The sequence below is a fragment of the Austrofundulus limnaeus genome, unplaced genomic scaffold (assembly GCF_001266775.1).
Source record: "Austrofundulus limnaeus strain Quisiro unplaced genomic scaffold, Austrofundulus_limnaeus-1.0 Scaffold325, whole genome shotgun sequence".
Taxonomy (NCBI): Eukaryota; Metazoa; Chordata; class Actinopteri; order Cyprinodontiformes; family Rivulidae; genus Austrofundulus; species Austrofundulus limnaeus.
In genome coordinates, this window is record NW_013952727.1 from 382,521 (window position 1) to 398,157 (window position 15,637).

A 15,637-nucleotide genomic window follows, 5' to 3' on the forward strand; every position below is an offset into this window, starting at 1 on the left:
AGTGCACATAATCCCTTCAAAAACAAGTTTTAAATCTGCATTTGAAACTGTTTTTGTTTAAATGCATCAAATGTAGAAGAGTTTCACAAAAAAAAACTAGTGTTTCACAGTCATCTGTGGATTTTTGGGTAATATTCTTCACAAAACTTCTAAGATTACAGCTTAGCTGAGCAATAAGATTTTTGACAGTCCGGTTAGGGCTCCGAACCGTATACATTTTAGAATGATATCAGTTTGGGCACTTTCAAATTCTACTTCAGAATGTCAGAGCTTAAGCACGCAATTGTGTTTTTTTCTAAACTGTATGTCCAGAGAAATCAATCTTTCCGTATCTAAAACATTCAGTTTTTTAAATTATTTCTTGCACCACTGCTAGATATATAGTGCAATGTGGCAAACACTTTCAAAATAAAATCCACGTGTATCGTGTGTGTACACATATGCTGCACTCTACATGTTGCCATTTGCTAATATATCRATGTTTATGGTTGTCAACAAAATGCAGCCAGCCATTGTCAGAAGACCGGTTTAGACCAGAAAACGCAGACAGTTGTATCAATGGAAGGACAATTTGACCTCAGATTTAGCYGCATGACAGAGTTTAAAAACACATCATCAGATGTAATTTTCCATGACATCTAACACATCACATCCGCAGCACAAAAACATTTTTGCTTTATTAAAGTGAAGTGTTAAGTGTATGCAGAGTTTGTTGTATTATAAGTCTGTATTGTTAATAAATGTGGAAAAGAAATGTGAATTTATTTTAAAACTCTTTTACATGTATTATATCACACTACCACATTGATTCATGTTATTTGTACTCTTCTTTTCAGTGTTAATACTGAGCCTTCAGATGCCTGTTTTGGCCCTGATGACAGATATTGTAACAGCTGTGAACACCAGTCATTTCAACTTGTCGGAGCTCACAGGGCGAATGCAGCTTGCCATTGAAAGTACACTTCAATCAKCTCAGCAGGTTTGTCCTGTTCTATCACCAGTGGAATTTGCACGTTTGTGTTGTGTGACTGTCATTCGGTGGTACAAAGTCAATCATATTTCTGTACATTTGTGCTCACGTTTGGTAAAAATGTTTAAGATAGGGAACAAAGCTGCTGCGTCGGTGCAACCGTTTGCATTGTTGCATTTAATTATCGTCATCTTTCTCATCACAGATTTTATAATGCCTCATTCCTTAGTCATCCTAAACATTTAAACAGAATTGTTTTTTTTTGTTGTATCCGACTGTTTCTTATGCCTACAGAGGCATTTGCACATTTATTTACCCTTTCAACAAGCTTTGAGACAGAGTAGACAAATCACATGGGAGTACACTGAACAACCCTTTGTTATACATTATCAGGAACATCACTAGGAGTTGTCTGTAGGCTTCTTTGAATGCGTTACAAGTTTCATGCATCATTTGTTGGCCAAAATGTAGCACAGCATGTGTTGAAATGTTCTTCTGCTTTCACTGATGGTCATGTAAATTAGAAAATGGATCATATTTTAAAGAAAAATRACATTTAACAAACTACAACCATTAAGCATAGTTTTGGTTTAGGCTAAAACTGATTTGCAATTATTGCAATGAAAAACAAAAGTCAGATTTACTTTCAATCACTAAATACGAGCAGGTAATTGTGTCAGGCAGCATTGAGTGTTCCAGTAAAAAAAAAAAAAAAAGCCAACCTGTCTCTGCTTTAAGACCTAACTGACCTTCTGGGAATTACCTAATGAGCATAAACAAAACAGATCCTGTAAACATGATGCCATGTTCCTCTGTTCTGGTTCATCTGGTGTACAAACACTTAAATGGCCTTATATTATTTTCTAGACTATTAACCAACAATTTGCCTTTATTAGTTATGCTCATTTGGTTTGTCTTCATTAGATATTTAATACTTAACTTAGAGTTACCATAATGCTTGGTTTCTTTTCCCACAGACATGCTTTTTATTTATCTGATCAAATAGCCAGACTAGCTGTTATCTCTTCCATAAAACCACTGAGCTGTGCAGAAAATATATACTTGAGAACACTTTGAAGACCTTGTCAGTACCTTCAGATTTCTGCTCAGGCAAAAACTGCATGATAACAAAGTTGAACAGTGGATATGTGGGTGTGTAGCAGTAATAATACTTGTGTGAAAAAAAAATACAGCACAACCTTTTTACTTAACTGTCGGTAAATTTTAATAGTATCAGAATTAAGATGTGTGCCTTATCCACCTGCCTTTTGTGCCTCCAACACTCTCTTCTATTTTCTTTTTTATTGGTGAGAGTAGTCAAACAGGTTCAAACTGGATGAAATATGATAATATATTTTTTCTTCCCCCCCCCCCCCTTTTTTTTTTTGCCTTTAGGCAAACGGTACATTGAACTGCAGCGACGTGCTCAAAGCATGGGAGCCTGTTGGACAGGCAGCAGGTTTAAACGCTGCCACACTGGCTATGTGGTGCCACATCAGCCTGCAGCCTGTACTGGAGGCTTGTGCTACAGCTGAGACCGACTACTCCAACCTGAACATGAGTGTGAGTCAGATCAAATGTGAAACAGTAAACCAACACGTCCATGTAATTTTGTTACTGCAAAATGTGTTCCAAATTGAGCAATCATACCACTTGGTGGCAGTGTTGACACATAAAAAAAGCAGGTTTTGGCTAACTGTTCTACTCTGGTGCATGCTTTTTTGTTTGTTTCTTTGCACAGGACATGGCCAAGGAACCAATAAGTGTGAGAGCCGCAGCTGGCAGGATTGTGGAAACAATACAGTTACTCTATGAAGTCAACATTAACAACACACTTGTGATAGAGCAGTACATCGTGACTTTCTCCAACCAGCTCAATGTGCTGACTGGCCAGCCTTTGAGCCTTGAGGCACAGTCTTACTGGTACAAGCAGCTCCTGGACATGCAGCTGCAAAACAGGTCAGCTACAATTGAACTATACATGCTAACACAATGTGGGTTTTTTAATTTATTTTTTTACTTTTGTCAGAATTTAAAGGGGAACTATTATGTAGAATTCACTTTTTAAAGTTTTTTTTTACTCAACTTTGGGTATGTACTTCTTAAAAAAAACAGTCCTAGGACCAAAAAAAATGCACCCAGGGGCATATTTACTGTAAGTAAATGTATTTTTAATGTAACGACAAGTTTTATACTTCCGTTATTTTGTGATGTCACAAGCTGTACGACAATCCACCGGAACCTGTGTTCAGCCCCTTAATTAGCAACCCCCAGGTGAAACTCCACCTTCTCAATATAAAAAAACAGTCACCCTGTTGTTGTGCAATGCGCAGCTCATTTCACAACAAGCCACCAATAGGGTAATGGGTAGAGTGTTGGACCAGAGAGCKGTAGACCAGGGTTCAAGACCAGCATGGATATAGTTTAATTATTTATTTATTTTCGTTCATTAMRAACACATTTTCTCATKTACCTCTATTGTTTAGCTTATTAAAGCCTTGTTAAAGCCTATTTGTTCGAGTTTCTGAGGTATTTTGACTGCTGCTGCTGCTCCCTGCTCTGGTAACAGCATGCAGAGTGAGCAGAGCAGAGGAGTGAGGAAAAAAAAGAAGAAGCTGGGACCACACTATGCCTCTGGGTCTCTCATATGGTTGTACAATGGAGCTTCTGCTATTATTAGCCATGCTAACATAAACACTGGCTTTGGAGGGCGGAGTTAATGTCAACAGATTTTTGGAGGGCGTTACCAACAGAACTCATTAACATAAACAGCTCTTCTGAATGGAAGTCAGAGCAGGCAGAACTAGAAAATGGGAAATTTTATTATCTGAGAATTTTGTGCATTAAATTGAATGAACATGGTCTGGATAACCCACAGACATACCATAAAAATTTCTAGGACCCATAATTGGTCTCCTTTAAATCACTGACAAATAAGTTTGTTTTGAATCTGATTTGATTTGATTTTGATTTAATTATTTAATATGAAAAGATTATTAAAAATCAAGCCTGACTCAGCATAATCGCTGTTTTACAGCAGGTTCCTATTCTGCAGCACATAAAACACACAGAATTACAGCATCACAATCACATCATTATACACCATAGACACAAAGACAAACAAGCATACCAAATTTCAAAAAGGCATCATTTGCAAAATAGGACGTCTAAATATGATCACAACAAAAAGTGTCCAGCAGATGGCAGACAAGATTCTTCTTAAAGGGCTGTAGTTTTGAAATGGACTTTATGTTTTGAGGAATGTCATTCCATGCTTTAGTATAAACATAGAAGAAAGACCTCTGGCCGTAACAGTTTTTAAAAGTTGGTAATATCAGTTGTCCTTTTGTAACAGATCTAGTTGAATGACCACTTCCAGAATTTGATTTGGGCAACAATGCACAGAGAGTTCCATAATTGGCACCTTGGAAGATCTGAAAATWTAAATTAATACCACTATACAAAACATAATTCTGAAAAGTCAAGGCATCAGACAATGAAAGAACTGTACAGTGATGAGTCCAACCAGGAAGTTTTTTATGAATTTTGTAGGCCCTGTTGTAGAGCCTAACTGTGGGTTCTAAGATTTCATTTGTTGTAAGAGACCAAACACGTAAACAGTACAACATGGTTGAGAGTATAATGGCATGAAGATARATATTTGAAACAGAAGATGTCAGATTGGATCTAAATTTTGAATAAATGTATAATTTCTGTTTCAACTTAGTGGTTAAGACATGATCACGATAAGTCAAATGAGAATCCAAAGTAATTCCAAGATATTTGTAGGTAGTGACAATATCAAGGGGTTTGTTTAAAAAAGTGAGTTGATTTGTTATATTGAAATGTCTCCTGGGTGAGGAAAAATACATGCACACAGTTTTTTTTAACATTAATTGACAAAAGATTATTTTGAAGCCAACCATGAAATGTCTGAAGATCTGCTTGTAACTGACTATTAATAGATTCAATGTTGAAATCGGACAAAAAAAGAACAGTATCATCAGCATATATTAAAATATTTGAATACTTCAATATTTTTGGAAGGYCATTTATGTATAATAGGAAAAGTGCCACCACTGCCATCTTGTTTTGTGTTGTTGCACAGGTGTTAGATATTTCTGTCATGAAATATTTCGGGAACAAATACATAAACAAACACACAAGCATGCACCCATACACAATCAGGATTACATTTGGTTGTGGAAATGCTTCGTACGTTTCCATTAACTTTTCATTATGTTTCTACATAGACCTGAAGACAAAGCTTCTCCTCCGGCAGACATGAACTCACTGTGACCTTACTCACTCAAGTTGCTGTTATCACATTATCCGCAATGCACCAGTCAAACCCATTGGATACATACATAATGACACGAGCAATTGAAGTGATCACATTTGCATTCAGACTGATTAATGTAATGCAGGTCTGCCTGAACATAGGCAGGCCCCAACAGAATGTAGCTAAATATGATTCAGCTAACTGAGACGTCCTTTTAAAATTGATTTCCCATTTTATACCAACTGCARTAATGAGCCGGGCATAGCGTTAAGAATCATGTTCTGCATGTCCCCAGAATCAAACAGGTCTTACTCTATAAGTTATACATTAGTGATTTCAGTGGAATGACCTACATCTGTTGGAATTGACATGTAGAGGGAGGACATGTTGTTTATTTCCAATTGTGAAAAACAGTAATGTTATACTGCACTGGGAAAATTGTCACGTGTCAAAATKCATAAAAGTAGTTACAAATTCTTTATACACTTAGCAGTGTTTCATGTCATTTGTAAATTATTTGGATATTTTTACACAACTTAATCAGAAGAGATAATCCTGTAAATTTCTCTTTTCCACAGTTTGTCTCTGATTAAACAGAACTCAGATGAGTTGGTGAGAGAGGCTCCTTTCTTGCAACCCTACATTGATGCTTTAAGTAACGCACTGAGCCACATCCTGGAAAACTACCACCTCACTGAAAACAACAACGCGTCCCATGTTTTCGAGGAAGCAGCCCTGATCTTCCTAAGCTCTGCAAACATCACCTTAGATGACATCTCCGTGATGTGGGGAAACACTTCTGCTATCAACGAGACCGTTCTTGCTGACTTAATAAATTATGCTATCAAATTGATGATCAAGACAGAGGCTTTTGGAGATTCGGCCATCATTTACCAAACCATGGAACAACTCCTGGCGTCCAATGGCACAAACTTGATCGTGGAAAGTTTCTTTGAGGTGTTTATTTGGCTGACCTCGACTGAAGCAACTGCACCAGATCTGCTGAGCCAGGCCCCTCTCCAACTCTATAACCTCATCAGGCCTATTTTATATGTCTTCACTAGATTGATTGTGTCTGACCCAGAGGATGTGGTTCTGTATGAAGACTTTGCTGTTAATATTCTTTCAGAGCTTAGTCAGTTTGTGAGCACCATCAGACTTCTCCCTCTTGGGCACCAAGAAGAAGTCATGTTTCAATCTGAAGAGGCGACTGTTACAACACCGACAAGAGTCAGGCGAAAACGTGATCTCTCGATGATGACGACGGCGACAAGGCAGCCCCAGCTCCTAGAAGACATCTTTAATATGCTTTCCATTGACTACTCAACCTTATATGGAGCCGCTTTGGTTCCTCCAACCTCAGCAGATGTAATGGAGACGGCTCACACTTTCTTTGGCAATCCTAATCTGAATACTGTGATGAAGGGGGCTACAAGTGACATGCAGTGGAGCTATAACGCTTCACAGGAGGATACCATCGATGCTGCCCTCGGCGTGGCCTCTTTCCTCACCCACTCACAGGTGTTGGAAAAGTAAGTGTTGCTTCCTCACATGTAGGTTTCAAGATCAAAAAACATGTTCATGTTTCATTTTGAGTTCTTAATGATTGAGAGAAACATTTTTTTTTGATTTATACATGTTGGCCTTTCATAAACTTACCTGTTCCACTCTGTTTTCCTCAGACCACTAATGGACGTTCTGATGAATGCGACTAACATGCTCCCTGATGGCATTCCTTACGCCTCTGAGATTAAAAATATTGCCGGAGCGCTGGCAAATGAATCTCAAGGTAATTTGAATTGTGCTCTTTGTGTTATATTTTTCCTCTGTTTTTCAATGGGTGGTATATTCTTGTGCATTTAAAATATGCATTGAGTCTATAGAATAGCAAGTTTAGCTACAATCATTTGTTGTCTGGAATTTTCTCTGCAATAACAAGCCACATTTTTTTATTTATTGCCTTTTTGGTAATTCATTTATCACAACTCAAATAATGGATAACTTGCTTACATATAAATTGTCATACAATTTACTTAATAGTCAGTCTCTCCAGCAGCACAGTTTATCTTCTGCTTTGTAAAGAACAATTAAATTGGCTTCCGAAATTTACATAAAAAAACTTAGTTTATGAAAAAACAAGTGGTTGTTGTTGAAGTCAAATATTCAACACAAGAGCAGTCTGCGTTAGTTTTCTGATAGAAAATTTAACAAGGAGTTTGATAAGTGCTGAAATGAATAATTATTTTCCAAGCTAATTGCACTCTGCTGTGCTTACACATGATGCACTGAGCATTAGGACAGTCTCAAGGGTTTTGGAAAGTCTACATTAAATTTTACAAGCTTGTAAAGTTAGACAAAGCACCTCACTGCAAAGACCACATACATCTGGCTAAAGGTTAACTTATTCTGTTTGTTGTAAAGATCAATATCTCGTAATATTTTGTGAGGGCTCTCCGTTTATTGCTTGGGTTGCAAAGGCTTAGTTATGTTTTTTATTAATTTTGAATATGTTCAAAAACTAGCATGGCAAAGTTTTTCTCCAAAAACACACGGCGTTGTCACAGAATTCTGAAGCCCACCTCAGATTTACATTTGTGATTTAGAAGCTTCTCAGTTACTCCCCTCCTGGTGTTGGTGTGCTGCAGAGTTCATCCTGATGCTGCAGCTTGTGTTTAGATACTCTGTGTGGCAGTATGAATGCATAAGTACCGTTTGCCATTAAACAGTCATGCAGCTTGGAATGATGCCACCCTGTAATTTATCGCTAATGCAAAACCAAAAGAAGACCATAAACCATTTTGTTATTGCTGTTGTAACTGTAAAGATGATTATAGTGCTTCAAATATTCATTTTGGAGATATGAGGAATTGGACTTCACACCAGCTTAGCTTGAGTTCCCCAAGAGCCCAAAGCCATATGGCCCATCTCCAGCAGAAAGCCACTCAGCACCTTTTTAAATCTCATTAGCAAAGTAGAATTTAATCACTTATCCTGTCCGCCCTCACTAAAAGTCTCCCCTTGCACTCACACAAGTGGGCATCTATGACCTCCTTTTAATTTGCCTYTGTGCTTGCGTGATAATGTTTTTAGTGCACAGCATCACTTTGTAAGCAGCTTCACTTCTCTGCAACCCCGCTCACGTTCTGTCTCACGCAAACGAACACACTGCAAACTGTTGTGATTGCAAAGGCCTCTAGGTGTTGAGCAGCCTGAGATTAAACGTTGCCATTGTCTAATTTTGGACTAATTAAACATTCTGTCAGCTCATCTCGCCGCCGGAGGGGGTGCCTTTCTTAGGGCTTGTCAAATGTGTTTTAATGCATGACAGCGTCTAGTACAGCTGGCCCTCCTGGCCCCATCAGTCCCGCACAGAGCTTCACTTTATGCACATCATTTGCTGCTCACTGCTTGATGCCGATAACCTGTAATGGCGCATGTCGTAATGAAGCCCAGTGGGATGCCATGTTATTCTGTCACCTTACAGACCTAACACTGTAAGGTTCTAGGCTCTAATAGCATCTCTCTTAGCTAATTTTTTTTCAACTCTCTGCCTGTCTGTTTCTTCGACCTGYCACAGAGAACCTGATGATTATGCAGCAAACCATCCAAACAGCTGCYGGGCTCCTGAGCAACCTCTCAAACACAGAACAACTGCAGCAACTCAGAAACAAGGTTTGTGCAATAAGTGCGACACTTTCATTTTCAGTGTTTGCATCATTTGAAAGAGACGTTCCTCAGTGCAACTGTTTAAAGTGTTGCTACGTGCATTACATAATGGGTCACAATCTTAGCAAGTCATTGTGACATGTTTGATCACCATAAATCAAGCATGGGTTTATTGTTTTTCTTATATCTAAATGTAAACTTAAATAAATTTGATTTGTGTGTTTTAGGTGTGTATATTGGAGAGTATGGACTCTGTGCGTCTGATGATGGAAACCGTTTCCATTGCACCTGGGGATCTCTGTCATACTTTTATACCAAGCCTACAGATCTTGGCTGAAAATCTTCAGACAAATAAAAGCCTCCTGCCAGAAATCACCCTTCAGGCTGTCATGGGAGATCCAAGGAGCTACAACATCCAGACAAACTGGTACTCATTTTTAAATCAACTCACATGACTTAGAAAATTGCAGTTTATGCAAAGATGGTCTCTCTCATAACCATTTTTATTAGTTGTATTTGCTTAATGTAATTATCCATTAGTAGATTTGTTTTACGCATATGATTTGATGATTTTAAAAAGTACAAACCATTTTACTGTAATTTAGATTCATTTTAGGTCTTGGTTGTGAACTTCTTATTACTGAAATGAAAAAAAAAAACACGATTTGTATTTTTTAATAAGTTTTGATTTCCTGTTTGTAATTTCAGGAGTGATGTCTTCATGAACGCTTTTGGCTTGGATATGAGCAATGTGACGTTGGCAAACATCACTTCTCCAGGTGAGTTTATCTGTCTTTACATACAGTATTTAAAATAGGCGTGTAGATTCTCATTCATTAAGGAGATTCAAATGCATTTAAAAAAGAATATATATACAATATATATAAACAAAACAACTGACCTTCTGTTCTATAGTTGGAAATGTTTTGATGTCCATCAAAAGGTTTTCAGTATGTTTTTTTTATTTATTTATTTTCCAGGAGTTGTGACATTCGGGGATATGCTGAGGGACAAAGCTGCCTTTATTCTGGTCGCTCAACAACACCTGGGTATTGATCCAGCTGCCCTTCTGCTCCTGATGGAAACACCTTTCCCAAACAGCAATGTTGAGGTGAGCCGGGATCTGTGTGCGCTCGTGTTTACACTTTCCACATGTGACCTTTTTCTTCTGTTTCTTAGGATCTTTTCTACACGGTGTGTTTTAAGGGCAACTTTCTACTACATGTTGTTGTAACAATACTATCTAGAGAAAAGCTAGCCCAAACTAAGAAAAAAACTAAACTCAAAAAAAAGTATCAAATGTGGACCATTTTTTTGAGTTGCCTGAAACAGAACATACAAAATAATATAACAATATTTGACAAATGTTTAAGTTTATTTAATATGACTATTAGGGCCACAGAACAAGATTTTTTAAATTATTATTATTATGAGATTAAAGTCATAATTTTATGTGAATAAAGTCATAATATTATGAGATTAAAGTCATAATATTACAAGATTAAAGTCATAATTTTACGAAATTAAAATCATAATCATGATGTGTCTATTTCCCGTTCCTCATGTCCTCCTTGTTTTCCTCACACCTTCTATGTACAGCCATGTCTCTGTGTTTATAAACTAATCTGCGATGACTTGGGTCACTGTTAGATTAATATGCTTTCATCCAAATTAGCTAATTGACAACTAAATCTATCAATGCATCCATTAATTACAATGCAGCTTCAGTTTATAGTAGTTTGCACCATTTCCAAGTCCTGCTACTGATAATTTGATGCTAATGTGCTAAAAGATTAACTATTTATTAGCAATACTAAAGAACAACTTGACAAGTTGCTCAATATTCCCCATTTTAATGCAGTGGTAACTGCATGCTTTTTCATGTAAAGGCTACAATATTATGACTTTTTTTTCTCGTAATATTATGTCTTTAATCTCGTAATATTACGATGTTAAACTCGTGACTTTAATCTCGTAATATTACGATGTTAAACTCGTAATATTATGATTTTAATCTCGCAATATTATGACGTTAAACTCGTAATATTATGACTTTAATCTCGCAATATTACAACTTTAAACTCGTATTATGACTTTAATCTCGTAATATTACAAAGTTAAACTTGTAATATTATGACTTTAATCTCGTAATATTATGTCGTTAAACTCTTGATATTATAACTTTAATCTTGCAATATTATGACTTCAAACTCTTAATGTTATGACTTTAATCTTGCAATATTACGACTTTAAACTCGTAATATTATGACTTTTATCTCGTAATTAAAAAAGAATTWAAAAAATCTTGTGTGGCCCTAATACTCCGTCGTAATTTAAGGCTGTGCATTAACTAATTAAGTATTCAAAATTATCATATTATTATTATAATAATTTAATAAGACCTCACTTTCTTATAACTTGTCACCACCAAAGCAAAGATGAAGTAATTGACGGAAATTGTTGCATTTATTTACACCAGTTTTGTGTATATCATACGTTATAACTATTGTCTGCTTATTTCATGATGCGTTTTGCAACAGATGCTGTCTTGGTTTACAAATCTGCAACACTGCAACGCTACGCCAGCCACAGTCACGCAACAGTTCTTCTGCTCATTGTCTGCTGAGGAAATGTTCAAGTTCTTGCTGCTGATGGCTAAACATTTAAACACGGAGAAGCTCGTCTACAGAGTAAGACTTTATGTTTTTTGTCGTTTTCCTTCCTCTGATCTTCCATAACAGCACAAAATGTGTGAATCCTGTAATTGCAATTGTAACTCGATAGCAATGGCTCAACGCGCGTTGTTTGAGAGAGACGTGAGTTTAAACAAAAGTCTTTTCCACAAGAGAATCTTTGTTCAACAGACAAAGATTTCTGTTCTTCACTTGAATTGCCTTTTTTTATCAATGTTTGGTCTGACAAAAAAACAACATATTTTTCTCAAATTACTTAAAAAACAAAGCAATAAGAGAATATAGATCTTGCTGAGATGTTTGTTTACAGATATATTATTCATACAACAGAGAAAACGGAACAAAAACATATTGGCTTCAACGATAACCATCTATTTACTGTTTCTATCTATTGAACCATCAAAGGCTGTTTCAAGTATTTCAGAAATATACTTTCTTTTCTAATTTGCCTCAACTCACCTTCAAAAATTCATAGAATATTTTTACTTTTTAATCACCTTCAAGATAAAATAGACTTGTCACTGAGGAACTATGAAAAGATGTTTGAATGTTGGTTTCATTGTTGCAGATGGTGTTGTCGGATGAAATCCAGGGTCTTGTTGGAGTCATGGTTCAGGCGGCTGAAACTGTGACAGGGGTGATGAAAAAGATTATGCCTGTTGTCATACAACTGCAGAACTACCTGCGTTCCATCCAAGACCTCAACCTGGGGTCCAACAAAGACGTTTTACAAGTGAGTCATCTTTAATCCTTTTATATATTGGTTTTAAAACGAATGTGTTTGTGTGTTTAGTTAACCTATTGTTATAAAAAGGAAAAGAAAGGCTAATGTTTTGCTTTCTATTTCAGATGACAAGAGGGGCAAGGTCTAGTGACTCCACACGAGCATCGTTTGTGACCCTGTCTCGTGCTTTGTGCAGTAACGGTATCCTGGCTCTGTTTGGACTCTCAAAGATGCCAGATTTGTCAGAACCATCACTTTACAACGAGCAACGCAAGGAAGAGATGATCAAGAGATTCAAGATTCCCCGAGACTCCTGTATGTTGAGAGGGCTTTAGATTTAGTTGTGTTAGTCACATAACTCCTTTATGTCACTGTCTTATGTTTTTTTTTTTTTGTTCTATCAATACAAAAACTGTTTGGTACAATAACCCCGGATTTACACTACATGTGTCTCCGCTCCGCTGCACTGTGGTGCGCAGTTCGCAGCTGTTCATTCGTGCCCCAATTTATACACCCTCCGCTCCGCTCAGCTCCGGACCGGTCTGACAGACAGAAGAGGGAGGGTGTCGGGAGGGTGTGCAGGAAGGAGATTGCGCAATAAATCCACTGATAAAGTGGAAGTCAGAGCAAAGAACAATTAATTCTGTGAAAGACAAACTCCAAACACAGCTGAAAACAATGATATAAAGGCTTTTGATATCTATGGTTGAAACTATATCACTGTCGTCTTTTTGAAACTTCTGATTTCAAAATAAAATCCACGTGTATCGTGTGTACACATATGCTTCTTGCTACATGTTTCCATCTGCTTCACAAACAGAACAATACATTGTGACAGCATCTGTGTAGAAATATATCCATATATTGATTAATATAGCTGCAATTTCGACATTATTCCGACAAATTGTTCCACCTAATAGGGTCTTATTTTGTAAATGTGGATGTTGTGCTCGTTCCTTTTCCTGTTGGTGCGACGTAATCTTTAAAAATTGACTCGGGCGCAGCTCCAGCGTCCGGCAAACATAGGATCTGTTCTAATTTTGACGGATCGCCGTCTGCTCACCGCCGCCGTGCGCAGCCAGTGTAAACACTCTCAGTGATTATAATGGGTGCGTATTTGCTGCGGAGGTCGGACCGGAGCAGAGACGGAACRCATGTAGTGTAAATTGGGGGTTAGACTCTAGCTCTTGTGTGATGCAACTTTCCTCCTTTTAAAWATAGTATATTTGACACGTGAATGTACTTTCTTGTGCAGCTCCCTTCTGTATGAACATGTACCTGGACATGGTCAACACCACAGGAGGAGCCATCGCCTGGGCCTTCCTCAAACCAATGCTGATGGGACATATCCTTTACACACCGGATACACCTGTCACCAGGAACATCATGCAGAAGGTTCAAAACACATGCAATAAAAATGAACACATACCTCCTCTGCACTTTGCTCCATGATTGTACTTATATACACTTATTTAAGACTAAATGAACTTGTTGTTTTATTTTATTTATTTATTTTTGGCTTACTGATATTAATATGCAGGTTTGCTTAGAGGTTTTTAAATTATCTATTCATCTGCCAGCAGTTTGCAACTAAAGATCCACRTTACTCTTTGTATAGGCAAACCTGCTTTTCCTTGCTCTGTTTTAGCCAAAACGTCTCACATGTGGTTCAGTCGTTTCTTAACTCTTTCATAGTTTATCTTCTAATTTTTTTCAATGTTCACATTAGACTTATAAGGTCAAAGTCACTTTTTTGTCCTCACATACCCCACTGGCAGAAAGCACAGAGTTGTACAAGGTGTACAGGCATTTGTATGCACCGCATGTGACTGCGGTTCTATTTTCAGCAAGTCTGACTTTGTTTTCAGTTCAGTGCAGTCTTTAAAGATTCCAGCAGCCATGCACAAAAAAGATTGTGTGACTTTCATTTTTTTTTCCTCACACAAAACCGTATTCACACTTTTGTGTCCTTGTCGTGACTTTGCCCAGGCCAACGCCACTTTGCAGGAGTTTGCAGATCTGAAGAAACATTCCGAGGACTGGATCGAATCTTCGAGTTACATCATAAAGTCAGCCGAAATACTCAGCACCACTTTGCCAATGCTGCAGGTATGAAAACTCAGACCTGCTCTTCTTTATATCTGATTATGCCCCGCTGTCATCTGAAAATCTAGAGATAAACCTCGCAGTGGTTTTCGATGAGATTCGGCAGCTGAATCTTGATGATGCTCATAGTTTTCTCCCCTCTCTCTCTCTCTTTCTCTCTCCTCCTGCCAGAACTCCCTCAAAAACTCCTTTGTGAAGAATTTCATTGAGATGCAGACAAACATAAATGTCGACAGTATGAAGGAGACGTTTAACAGCTTCTGTGAGTAAATAAATGAGAGTCCTTTTGTTACCAGGTTTAAATGTATATTTACTCTCGCCTAATACTTCAAAAAAAATCTGTGATGTCAGAATATAGAACAGCTCTTTAGACTGTAACTACAAAACACATGGAACTGGCTATTTCTGTGGCTGTCTCTTTGTAAAAACATGCATGATTCATTTTTTTTCCACAATATTCAGCTTAAACATACAGATTTTTGAATGAGAAACATATTTTTCCCAAACCATGAATGACATGCAATTAAACATGATTTTTATCATTTTACCAATGAAACATTGCTAATATATATTTATGTATGCACGTTTTTCAACCCCAGCCAATGTGAATTCAAATTTCTATTAGATTAAATCATTTTCAGATGACATATCTTTGCATTAAGTAGGGTAATGTGGCCGCGGTGATTTGCATCTAATATTAGGATGTGCATAGTTAGAAAGCAGCACCATTATCTTTGGTAAAAATGTAAAAAGCCACAAAAAAGGTGAGTTTTAGTCAGGTGCAGCATGACTGAACCAGCTCAGCTACTGAGATGCACCCTCACCAAGTTATACCAGAAACACTTTTTATTTTATTATTTTTTTTGAATTGCTGAATAGATTTAAATCAGAGTAACTTTGCTTGGAATAGAGAAACTGGCCTGTGGCTGAGTGAGGAATGGAAGCAGAGACTTGCTATCATTATTGATATGATAGTCGGATCATTTCGGGGCAAAAAATTGCAAAAACACCTGCTGAAATGTTGTAGAAGATATGTTTTTTWAAACTTTTTTGTAGTGAATGAATAAAAAATCCATAGCATTTATAAATACCTTATCCCTTTGTATAAAACGTCTTCAACATGTGCGTTTAAGAGCTCAGGTTTTAAAAACTTTATCCTTGATTCTTTGTTGTACCTCTAAAACTTGAGAAAAATA

At 37.2% G+C, this 15,637-nt stretch overlaps 1 protein-coding gene across 1 annotated transcript in view; it reads left to right on the forward strand.

Moving 5' to 3' along the window:
- The window catches only part of abca12 (ATP-binding cassette, sub-family A (ABC1), member 12), a gene marked incomplete in the record, with an annotated part of 71,474 nt that overhangs the window by 20,524 nt on the left and 35,313 nt on the right, over positions 1 to 15,637 (forward strand). The window contains 15 exon segments of the mRNA XM_014022341.1: positions 837 to 979; positions 2,366 to 2,533; positions 2,712 to 2,929; positions 5,831 to 6,784; positions 6,935 to 7,041; positions 8,830 to 8,924; positions 9,146 to 9,345; positions 9,627 to 9,697; positions 9,899 to 10,029; positions 11,459 to 11,608; positions 12,180 to 12,344; positions 12,461 to 12,650; positions 13,591 to 13,730; positions 14,325 to 14,444; positions 14,613 to 14,703. Coding sequence (XP_013877795.1) covers positions 837 to 979; positions 2,366 to 2,533; positions 2,712 to 2,929; positions 5,831 to 6,784; positions 6,935 to 7,041; positions 8,830 to 8,924; positions 9,146 to 9,345; positions 9,627 to 9,697; positions 9,899 to 10,029; positions 11,459 to 11,608; positions 12,180 to 12,344; positions 12,461 to 12,650; positions 13,591 to 13,730; positions 14,325 to 14,444; positions 14,613 to 14,703 — 2,943 coding nt within the window.